This window comes from Leucopleurus acutus (assembly GCF_964270905.1).
Source record: "Leucopleurus acutus genome assembly, chromosome: 14".
Classification (NCBI taxonomy): Eukaryota; Metazoa; Chordata; class Mammalia; order Artiodactyla; family Delphinidae; genus Leucopleurus; species Leucopleurus acutus.
The window spans coordinates 1,141,486-1,153,426 of NC_139156.1; the positions used below are offsets into that span (position 1 = coordinate 1,141,486).

Genomic DNA, 11,941 nt, shown 5'->3' on the forward strand with positions numbered 1-11,941 from the left:
CCCCACTGGCAGCAGCAGAGCAGCGCTGGGCCGTAGGCGCTACCTCTGAGGGCAGGCAGCTCGGTGACTTTCCTCCTTCGGGCAAAGTCAGACCCCCGGACGCACCTACGAGCAGGAGGCTGGGGAGGGGAGGGAGGGAGGCCCCGGCTGCAGCCTGGGAAGAGTGAGTAACAGAGAAAGACCCCCCTGCGCTCACCACCGCCCCCTCAGTCAGAGCCGCCACCTTTAAAACCCTCCCCTTTCTCCAAAGGTAAACGAAAAGAGGAAGGAGACCTTTTACGGTCCTTTGCAAAATGGCCGCAAAACACAAACTAGCTCTGTTCTCTGAACAGGTGGCTGACGACTCGCCTGCTTTGAAAGCACCTCTTCTGTGAATCAAAAAGCTGGACAATGTTGCCAGCAAGCGGGGCGATTGTCCAGACGGCCCCCTTCGGAGCAGCGAGCCAGATGGCCAGGGGCGTCCACGTCCCCCTGGCTCACTGAGGCCCAGGGCGGAGGGACAGCCCCGATGCAGACACGGGCTTGGGACGGCCGGAGAGAGGCCGCCCTCCACGCACGCACTCACCTGGTCGGAACCCGAGTTACGTTTCAAACTGGGTTAAGAGCTCCCTTATTTCCGGGGCCACGTGTCGGGCGGCATTGGCAGCCTCTGTTATAGCTTTCCGATACATCCCCTTCTTCTTACGGTTAAATCTCAGTTTGAAAAATTCAGAGAAAGGGGAGAGTTTTGAAATAGACAAGAACGATGTAGTTGGAGAACCAAACCATGAGACTTTCGCTTCTTGCCAGGAGGGCTCGCCGTCCTCCTTCTGGCTAAGACTGATGTCCAGGACACGTGCTGGCCACCAGGGAAAACCATGAACCTTACCCCACACGATGTCCCCTACGGCCACGGTCCTTCCATCCTCGGTAACGCACTTGGAGACGCTCTGCGTGTGCAGCCTGACCGTCAGGGGTGGGACCGTCGGCCGCGCATCCTTGGACGAGGCCGGCACAGACGCACCGTCGCCGGACGAGAGGTCACACATGTCTGGTGACGTCACTTCCGAGCTGGACGATTTGGACTCGTCCAGGCTGTCGCTGCTGCACACCGACACGCTGGCACAGCCAGTTCTCCGGGGGCAGGCGGCGAGAAAAGCCAGGCCGTCACGCCTGTGTTCTCCTCGGGGACACCCCTTGCAGTCGTCGTCCTCGCCGGAACTTCCAGAAGACGAGTCCGCCAGCCCAGAGCGGGCAGAGCCGTCAGCCAGGGGCGCGGGTGAGCCGGCCCGGGGGCCGCGGCCACAGCCCTTGAGCTCCTCCACCAGCTCGGCCTTGTAGACGGGCTCCTGCTCGCCAGCCCCCGGGCGGTGGGGCTTCAGGCGGATCTTGGGGGGCGGCGGGGCAGCGCTGGGGGGCAGGGGCCGTGTCAGCTTCAGCTTGGGGATGGAGGCAGGCGCCTCGGGGTCCGGGCCTCCGGGCGGGGCCTGCGGGGGGCAGAAGGGCTCCAGCGAGCCGTGCACGCGGGAGGGGATCTCCACCACCTCGCCGGTGCCCTGGGGCGTGCTGTAGGAGATCTTGATGACCGGGCTCCGGGGGACCCGGGCCCGCGCCTCCTGCCGCCTCTCCCTCTTCCTCCTCTTGGCGGTGGTGTCACCCCCACCGTTGGGGTCCTCGGGCTTTCGGGGCTCCCTGCGCGGCTGTGGGGGGGCCGGGGGGCCGGGGCTGGCCTCTGGGGGGCTCAGGGTGCTCTTGCACTTCTCGCAGAGCACCTGGCGGGGCCGCAGGCGGATGGGACTCAGGGCCAGGTGGCCAGGGTCACGGTTGCGGGACAGGCGCCTCCGTGTCCTCTTGATGCCCCGGGGGGGCGGCTGCGGGACCCACTGCCGGTACGTGTTCCTCAGCCAGAGCGGGGGAGGGAAGGGGGCGCCTTCAAAATAGGGCGGGAACGGGGGCAGGCTTCCGGCGGGCAGCAGGGGCGGCTCGGGGCTGGCGGTCCCAGGGGCCTGGTCCCCACTGGGAGGTGGCGGGGGGCCTGTCCCCAGCTGCATCGCCTCTGTGTCGCCCTCCGTGGGGGCCGGCCCGTGGCAGCCGTTGACAGGCGGGTCCTGGGCCTGGGGCGGCGGAGCTGACGGGGGCAGGCCGAAGAGGCCGGACCTGGTGGTGGGGAGACAGAAAGGGGTGGTCAGGACAGAGAGGACGCCGCCGTGAGCAGACCCCACTCCGGAGGGCCCGGCACACGCTCCGGGGGCATCCCAGCTGCCCGCTGTGCTCTGAAGTCACGTGACCCGCCCGCATGGAGACGGATGGCCCAACAAGCACTGAGCACGCACACCGCACTTCATGGCAACGAGGCGAATGCGGGCTCGAAGCTGGAGGCCTCCCAGGACCCGGTGCAGGCCTGGGGCCCGGGAAGCCTGGGGACGGGGTCTGGCTCCTGGGACGGGCCTGACCAGGCCTGCGGGGGGCCGGCTGCTGTGTGGCCAGCGGCCCTTACTCACAGGCCTCACCCACTCAGGCCCCTCCTCCCTGAGGGAAGCACTCCCAGAGGGAAGACCCCACGTGTGTCCCTGGGAGGACCCGCAGTCCCAGGACAGCCCACAGGACCGGGGTCCCGGGTGCCGGACGTGTGTCTGGGGGGGGGCCACTCGTGGCCAGGCCCAGCAAGGACAGGGGTCAGCCACCAAACTGAGCCCACTCCCTCCTGAATGCTGAGTTGGGCCCACCTGTTTCCACGGCTCTCAGGTGAGGGCATCACTCAGGCCGCCCCTGCCCACCACGACCTGGAAGGACCACCCCTCCTGCCAGCACTCCCGGCCCCTTCCCTCAGGACCTCCAGCTCCAGGACACAGAGGGCCAGGCGGCACTGATAAGGCCACGTGACCCGTGGGAAGGGGCCAGAGAAAGCAGGAGGCCGCCCCCCGCGAGGACCCACAGCTGAGCCTGAGCGTGTGGCCGGCACCTCCGGGGCACCCCAGGCGGGACTCTCTCCCCGGGAAGCTCGGGGCTGGCAGCCTCCACGCAGGTGTCCCGGCATCAAATGGCTTGGGAGTGGCGCCCTTCTAGAGCCAATGACCGTCACCCCCCAGGGCCCGCGCTGGGAATGTCGGGAAGTCACATCTGACCAGCAAGCTGCCCTGGGAGCCACAGGAAAACACATTTGCTCCAAGTAAGGAAAACCAAGGCCAATCAGGCTACACCTTTCTTCGGCGGTGACACACATAACTTTAAACACGTGCGATTTAACTTGTAAGAACTGCTTTAGCTGAAAGCTGTTAGTTTTCACTTTTTTTAAAGCACAGAACAGACTTTTAGCCAAGTTGAGAGAAACGAGGATTAGAATATTGTATCTCAGTGTCTCCCTCCCTTTTGTAATTCAATCAGAGGAGAAAAGATAAGTGAGCTTTGCTGTTTCTCAAAGTCATTTCTCAAAAATGACTTCTGCGTCTACAGGGCCCAGCAAACCAGGGCCACGGCCACCTGCCCTCTGCTTGGCCAGGGAGGATGCAGCTCATTCAGATGGCTGACCTGTGACCTGTGACCATGACTGAGGGAGAAGAGGGGAGGGGGAGGAGTACAGGAAGAGAGAGAGAAAGAGAGGTGGCAGTAGCCTAGGGGGGAGCGTCCAGCCACAGGCCAGCAGTAGGGGACTTGGCCCCCTGTGAGGTGGGATTCTGCGCTGGGTGGGGGGCAGCCCTTGCGATCCCTCCCCTCCCCCCTCCCCATCACCCGTGGGCATGTGGCTCTTCAAGGGCCCCTCTCCCTGGAAGGACCAAGCCATTCCCACCAGACTGGCACCCACTGCGGCCCCGCAGCCACAGGCCCCCAAGTCCCAGCCGACCAATGGCAACAACAAGAACCACAGACCACGTCTGTCAGAGGTGGCTGCACGCGGTGTGTCTCACGGCTCCTGCAGCCACCACGGGAAGCAGGCATGTATGACTTCCAAACCAGGATGGGCGGAGACTTTCAGGGGAACAGGGGTGGGAAAGGGGGCCCCAGGATCATTCCCTGACTGTCAGCTGCCCTCTCACCAGCCCCAGGTCAGGCACTGGGCACAGAGGTTCCACACCCCACGGCCCCCAGGCCAAGTCAGCCACCAGGTTTTGTAAGTCAGGTGTGACTGACACACGGCCACGCCCGCTGCCCATGCAGGGCCCCTGCGGCACTGCTGAGCACCTGTGATAGACACCGCATGGCCACCAGCCCTTCACGGAAAAAGTCTGCCTGTGCCCAGGTGTGGGCGACAAGCCCCCACCCAGGGGCGTGACAGGCTGGTGTGTCACCAAACCTCACCCGAGTCCCAGGCATCAGAGCGGGCACTGGACCCCGCACCTGGCTCGTTCCCTTCAACAAGCCCCTCGTGGGCATTCAGAACAGGCTGAGAATTTGGCAAACTAACCCACGCACGTGCGTGCAAGCGTGCATCCACACACGTGTGCACACACATGCACCAGGGGCCCACACACCAGGCTGGAGCCACATATCTGGGGCTGGAGGGTTTCTCCCAAGGCCTCCCCAAAACCCACTTCCTGCCCACCATTCACAGGCACCCAGGCCATGAACTGGGGGCTCACTCTGACACCCCCCTCTCATCTGCACCCCGTTCCACCTTCCCAGGCCCCTGGGCTGTCACCCCACTAGGACCCAGCCTGTATTCCCTCCTAGGGCTCTGTCCCTCACTGCCCCCCCGTAGCCTGGCCTGTGCCCCCAGTCAGCCTGCCTGTGCTGGTGCAGAGCCCCTCCTGCCAGCTGGGGCCCAGGGACCCCAGGAGCAGGACCCCTGGGCAGCCCCTTTCCCGTCATCCCCCACCCCCCAACCTAGCTGCCCTCCAGGACCCTCCTAGGCTTGGACTGTGCCCTCGGCCAGCCGGCCTGGGGGGCTCTGCAGTCTCCTTGGCCACCTCTCTGCACACACAGGCTGGGGACAGGTGGCCCTGAAGACTGCAGCTGTGGCCCATTCAGGGAGCTTTTTGCCCCACTGATCACACACAGCCCTCAGGGGGTCTCTGCATGTTCAGGACGGCCAGAGACCCAGGCCCTGACCTGAGCCACAGCAGTAAGCTGTGGGGCCCTGGGTGGGCCGGGTCTGCACCCACCAGATGCAGACAGGGTCTGGCAGTCGACGCCGCCCTGCCCAGGCAGATCAAACTGGGAGGCAGCCTCGGTTGTGAGCCGTGCCCTGGTATGCATGCCCCCTCTGCCCACAGAGCTGTGGCTGCAGCCTAGAGGGGGAGGTTCCTTGAAGACGGCCCGGTGGAATGGCACTGCGGCTGCCACGGCGGGCCCCGTGACTCGGACACTTCCTTCCCAGAGCTGCTGCCCTGCCCAGGCCACACCCACGCCTGCCGGTGGGTAAACAGGGCCAGCGGGACCCTGGCTGCCGGGCTGCAGACCACGAGCAGGTTCTCTGTCTACAGCCCCATGAGGCGCCGTCATCATCATTCCCATTTCTCGGATGGGACAGTGAAGCTGAGGGAGACCAGGGAGACCAGCGGGTCGGGGGACGGGCGGGGTCCGTGCTCGTGCCCCAGCTCTGCTGCCTCTGGGCGCGGGGATAGCACCAGCCAAGGCCACTCTCTCTGAGAAGGACCTGTCCGCCGGGGGGGGGGGGCATGCTGGACCCCCAGGCGCAAGGCGTGGCCCGACCGGAGAAGCCGGGCCCCTCGGAGAAGCTGGGCTGTGCCCACGTGGGCCTACACCCAGGGACAGAGGCCCTGGCCGGCCTGGCAGAGCCCCACACGTGATACTGCAGGGCCCTGGCAGGCAAAGGGCTGCGGTGGCCCTGGAGCCAGAGAGATGGCCTGCCAGGCTCAGCGTGAGGGACCCAGGCGCCTGCACTGTCCTGCTCTCTGCGGTGCGGAAGGTCTGGACTCACAGGGCCCCGCAGGGGTGACTCACGGGCGGAGCCAGGGCCTGGCCCAGCCTCGACCGGGAGCGCAAGGCCAGCCAACGTGCCCACGCGGAAACCCGAGGGGCCCTGAGCAAACCTCAGCACCGCGTCCTTGGGGAGCTAGGGGAGGGGCAGGTGGCCTGCGCTTTGAGGAGAGGCTGGGGAGGCCGAGCCCGGGCGAGAAGTTCGCACAGGGAGCGTCAGCCAGGAGGCTTACAGGGATCAGACCCCAAAGCAGAGCGGTTCTGCCCCCAAGAGGACAGGAGACAGAGTCCCCAGGGTCACCCTCCGCTCTGCCCAGGTGAGGGCACGGCCACCGGCATGGACACAGGGACCCAGAGAGAAGCGGCCTGGCCTGCAGTCCTCCGTGGGACACCAGTGGCCAAGCCTCGGCTCCCACACGTCCCTGGGGCTCATTTGTGCCTCCAGCCTAGCGCCCCTCCGAGAGCAGCGGGCCTGGGCGGGCCCACGGCTAGGAGGGGCCCTGCCGCCTGCCGGAGCTTGCGGCCGCCCTACCCCCACCCTCCCGGCAGGCCCGGCAGGCCTGGGGCCCAAGCGTCTCTGGTGCCCACTGGCAGCCTCTGGCCCCAGCCAGGTCCCCATCTGCCCTGGACCTTCCTTCTTCGTCCTCCCACAGGGAGAGGCCACCCCGGTGTCCTGTAAAGAGGTGAGAAGACGTGGCTCCGGAACAGAAACATCCTGGGGGCCAAAGCCCAGGGCCAGGTGCCTAGGGCAGCCTCGTGCAGCAGGTACCTTGTGGGCAGAGGCTGCAGTCAGTCCCAAGACAGGCCCGGGTCCCGAGACGAGGCCCACCCTGCGGCTGGCCAGGCTGTGCGCCGTTTCTCTCTCCCAAAGCCCTGCCGACAGACAGCCGCAGGGCTGGAGCCCCGAGGGAGGGGAGGGGCAGGTGGGTGTCAGGCTGCTGTGCACTGAGGTCCACCTCTGCTCAGGGAGCTGGGGAAGCAGGATGACACGGGGACTTGCAGCCTGGATGCCAGAGTGGCCCCTCGTCCAGGGCCACACGTGGGACCCTGCCCCTCCCCCGTGGGTATCAACCTAGGGTTTCGGCCACAGCTGGCCCCCAGAGTCCTGGACCAAAGGCTGAAGAACCATCAACATCATTCCAATAAGACTCAGGTGACTGCGCCCCTCCTCCCAGGAGCACAAGGCCAGGCCCCCACCCCCTCCGTGGAGCAGCTCGAGACCAGCCATGCCGGCCAGGTCCCTTGGTGAGGCAGCTGCCTACTGGCTGCAGGTCACACCACCCTGTGATGCACTGCGCACTCTCAGTCCCTCCAGCTCCCCAAGGGCAGGGAGGACGAGCCCAGTGGGGCCTGGACAGGGGGCGTGTCCGGGATGGAGCAGGGGCGCTCTCCTGCCCAGGACGGGCCATGGCTGGGATTCTTGGCCAGCTGAGTGTCCAGAAGCCTGGGTCCCAAGCCCCCGGGGCGGGTGTGGGTCCCAAAGGCCCGTACCCAACCTTTGCGGCCCCGGAGTCTTGTGTGATAACGGCACCCTGGGTGACTCACGCTGGGGAAGTTTACGAAACGCGCACTTAGAGGTCAAGGCTGGAGGCTTCGGATTGGCCAGGCCGGACAGGCAGCTGGCCCTCGTGCCCACCGACCGGGAGACCGTCCCTTCAGCACTCAGCGACTTTGCTGTCTTTGGGACACCCCACCTGAGGTTCTCAACCAGAGGTCCACCCCCAAATCACCCACAAGAGGCCTCCCCTGCACCCCAGCCTGGAGAGCGGAGCTGTGGAGTCAGGGTAGGCCGGGGCCATCGTTATGTGTCAGAACGAACACCGCCCGCCGGAGATACTTGAGGACCGTGCACCACAGCAGTTATGCCAGGACTTAAGGCCACTCCCCGGCACACAGTAGGTGCTCAGTGAGTGAACGTGGATGCAGGAGCCACAGGCACTCAGGGCAGCCAAGGGCCTTGCTTCAGGCCACAGAGCTGCCTGCCAGCAGGTCCACGGCTCGCCTGGCCTCCGTGGACAGACAGACGCTCAGCCCAGAGCTCCCAGAGCACCAAGGGAGGGGTGCTGACGCTCCAGTGCCCCCAAATGAACACTGCTTGCTGGGCCCCGCTGCGTGAACTGCCCCTCCCGGGGGACCCCTCTGTTCTCCTAGGCCCCCGGGGGCTGCCCACGAGCTCGAGAAGTGCTGACACGTGGCAGTGACTGGTCTGCGCCCGGCTGGGGCACCACAGGCACACCGGCCTGCTGCCCTGGGACCCACAGGCCCCAGGAGGTGGGCAGGCGCCTGCAATCTGAGCTTCCAGCTGCTCTGCCCGCCTGTCAGTGCCCACACCCGGGATGGGGCCTCCCTGACCGGCCCTGCCGCCATGACGTACGGGGTAAGGGGAGTGGGCCCTGAGGAGAGACCGGCCCCAGGGGAGGCAGGTCGGTGCTGCGGACCCCCGAGGCTCGAGGCCGGGCCCCTCTGCCAGAAACACCCGGGCCAGGTCGTAAGCTGCCTCTGGATCCTGTCCGACAAGCCGGCTGTAAACACGAGCGTTGCAACTCACGATATGGTAGAAAACTGGGATCGGGACGAAACTGGAGGCGACCCGCAGAGGGGAGGTGGGGTGGGCAGGGACGGGGCAGCTTCGGGGCCAAGCCCAGACACCGGAGGGGTTGGGAGAGGCCAGGTCTCCCCTCAGGTTCTCTTCAGGGACGGGGGGCGGGCGGGGGGAGCCCACTCAAGTCAGAAAGAGGAGCTGCTGAGCAGAGCTGTGCCCACCGAGGCCCAGCTCCTGGTTCTGTGGGCGGCTCCGGTTACAGCCTTATGTGGCCATGGCAGGGTTGCCGCCCACACGTCCTACAGCTGCCAGTTCCCATGCTGGGATCCCAGCAGAGCCTGCTTCCTTCCACGAGGGGGTGGGGAAGCGGGTGGGGGGGTGCAGATCTCCACGTCAGGTTAGCCACGGGCTGTAGGGACGGGAGCCCTGCCTGGAGGCAGAGACCAAGGGCGGGGGCCAGCAGCCTCTGCCGACACCCCCAGCCTCCCTTGCCCTGAGTCAGGGAGCCCAGAACACGAAGACTGGGGGGACCTCTCCTGCCAGGGCCCCTCTCAGGGAGGAAAGGCCAGGCAGGGCTGCACAGGCAGCGCTGGGGTGCAGCCCTGCACAGACCCAGGAGCAGGCCGGCGGAGGAAGTGGTGGCCATTGGTGGCAGAGGACCCTCAGCCGCCCCGAGGGACAGGCCTGGCGGCTTCCAAGCGGCTATGCTGCAGCCCCGGAGGGTCACTAGGTCCCACCAAGCACTCTGCAGCAGCAGCAGAGCAGGGCGACAGTCACCTGGGACGCCATATGTTAAATCACGTGACTCGCACATAAATGGCTCTGGCACATCTAATGAGGAGATGATGCCAGCAGAGTGGCCGTTGAGAGGGGATGGTCCTCCTGCCACACCCCCGCCGCCGGCACAAAATCTGGGCTCCACTGAGGGAAAAAGTTGGGCCTTTGCAAAGGGGAGCCGTTTACTGCTCCCGGTTCAAAATAAGGCCCAGCCTGAGCCTCAAGACATTAGTGCCTGATTAATGCCTAATCATTTATCTGCGCGACAGCTCACTACCATGTGACACTGTATCCAGGAGACTCTTTCCGCTGCAGGGATCCCTGCAGCCGGCACACAGGTGCCTCTCAGGATGGATTTGCCCCCAGGCCTGCCCAGGGACCCCTCCAGCGGACAATCCCGGCTCCCAAAGGGAGCTCAGCACAGCTCTGAAACTTGTATCTTTTCATTCCTGTTCTGCCTGGGGCTCCTCAGCCCGAAACAGTGTTTTTAAATCCCGCCGCTGGACACAACTGCTAGCTAGCAATCCTTACCACCTCAGCCCCGACCGCTCCTGGGGGGGCATTACATTACACACCTTCCCCCCTTCGTGAGTAACTGACAGGGCAAGCGCGGCAGCGCATCTGAACCCACTGCCCCCACCCCGGCGGATGACAATTCTGAAGACAGCCGAATTCAACAGTGAGTCTGAACAAAGAAAAGTGCGTTAATTATGGCAGACGTGCGGAGTTCGGAGCCGGGCGGCGCGGCAGTGGGCGCGGGGTCTCGGGCTCCACGCGCCGCGCCCAGGCTCCGGCTCGGCGCCCACCGCTGTTCCCGCCCGGCTGCGCCGTCCCCTGCCCGAAAAGTCGCGACGACTTTGAGAACCACTTTTCCCCCCCGAGTGGCGGCCGCGCTCGCGCACCCCGAACCCGGGGTTGGAGAAACCGAAAGCGGGCGCCGGCGCCACGCTGCCCCGCCCCGGAGCAGCCCCGGCCCTGGGCCAGCGCGCGCGCGGGGTGGGGGTTGTCCCGAGGGGATTCCGGGGGCGTCCCGGGGCCCGCGCCCCCGCCCCCGCTCACTTTTTCGTGCAGTCCAGCAGGATCCCGGCGAAGCTGCGCTCGCCGCAGCTCACGGTGACCAGCAGCGCGCCGTTGACGACCTGCTCCACCCGCACGGGCAGCCGGCAGCCGGCCCGCGGCTCCATGCTCCGCGTCCCGGCCCGGCCCCCGCCCCGCGCCGGGTCAGCCCCGCGCGTGACGCGGCCCGCCGGCCGCCTGACGTCACAAAGCTCCGCTCGGGGCGGCCTCCGCGAGCGGGCCGGGGGCGCCGGGAGGGGCGCGCGGGGCACCCGCGCCCACAGACGCGCGCCGGGCCGTGCGGCCTCCACACTCGGCGTGGAGACGCACTGCGGAGCCCCACCGAACGGTCAGGATGGGGCAGGATGGGGCAGGGCCGCGCTCCACCCCCGGCGACGCTGGCCGCGAGCGCCCGCGGAGAGGACCTGAGAGCCGGAGCCTGGAGAACTGCCCCGGCCCCGGGTCCAAGGACCCCCTCCTCTCCAGCCGGGGGTCCACCCGGGGCGACTGCCCCTCCCGGCTCCAGGGTGTCTTCCCCTCTCCTCGCCCCAGCCCCCCCCCCCCCGCCCTGCCCGTGTCCCCGGGTTCCCCGCCTCCGGGTCTGGCGCCCGGGTGGCCACCCGGGCACTGCGGGGAGGAAGTCCCGGCGGCGCGAGCAGGAAGCCCAGCGGGGTCGGGCCGCGGAGACGCGGGGCGCCGAGGGGACACCGGCGGGCCCGCCTCAGCGGCCCAGTCTCGACCTCGCCGCCTGTGGGGGGCACTTGACGACCCCCCGCCCGTGTGCTCGGCGCCTCCTGGGTGACGAGAGGGCACGCACTCGCCCCCGGGCTACCCGCAGCGGGGTTAGGGAGGGTGATCAGTCCACAAGTGTAGGTCGCGTGACCCCGGGGAGCCGGGGAAACGTTGGGTTCCGTGCGACCCCTGGTGCGGCCGGAAGGGCCAGGGAGCCACGCGGCCAGTTCACAATGGAAAGGATTCCCTTCCCCGAGCGAGACTGGGGCTCCCCGGCGCACGCAGCCGGGCCGCTGATGGGGGGGAGTGGGAGGTGGAGGGGACAAGCAGACGCCGGACCCCCGCCCGGGCCCCGCTCCCACGCGCCTTCAGCCCAGTACCAGCTCTCGACTTTCCTGAGCACTCGCGCGTCCCGCTCGCGGCTCGGGACCCCGCGGGCCGCCCCCAGGTCACTGTTGCAGTGACCTTGCCCCGAGCGCGTCCCGGCCGGGTCCCCTGAGCCGGGCTCGCTGCGCTCGGCTGGGCACCGGAGACCAGCAGGCGGTCGGTTGTCCTGACTACCCGTCCGCCGCCACCGGCCGGCCCCGCCCCTCCGAGCCGTCCAGGGCCCGCCCGGCTCGGACCTGCGCCGGGTCCGCCACCCCCGGCGCCGCCGCGGACAGTGGGGCCGCCGCGGCGCCGCTCGGCCTCGCCCTCCGGCGGCCGCGCGGCGCGGGGAGCCGGCTGAGAGGAGCCCAGGCGGAGCCAGGCGCCCGCGGAGACCTCGCAGGGCTCCACCGCCCAGCATTGTACGGGGCTGGGGATCAAGGCCCCATGAGCCAGAGTCCGGCCCCAAGCAGCCCCCGGGGAGGCCTGAGAGCAGAGCGAGAGCCTGTCGCCTGCAAGGCCTGGGTTCCGGCAGACACCCGACCTCCCCAGCGGAGAGAGGGACCCCACCAGGAGGCCTCGGGCACCTGACACCTCTCCAGGGTCAGCCCA

General features: G+C 67.5%; 1 protein-coding gene across 1 annotated transcript; it reads right to left on the minus strand.

Annotated features, from left to right (window-relative positions):
* Positions 1-581: 581 nt before the first annotated feature.
* On the minus strand, positions 582-10,359 carry PWWP2B (PWWP domain containing 2B; the record flags this gene model as incomplete). The annotated part of the gene is made up of 2 exons (XM_082854040.1): positions 582-2,136; positions 10,235-10,359. The coding sequence occupies 2 exons, from the start codon at positions 10,357-10,359 to the stop codon at positions 582-584; spliced, it is 1,680 nt and encodes a 559-aa protein (XP_082710166.1).
* Between the last annotated feature and the right edge of the window lie 1,582 nt (positions 10,360-11,941).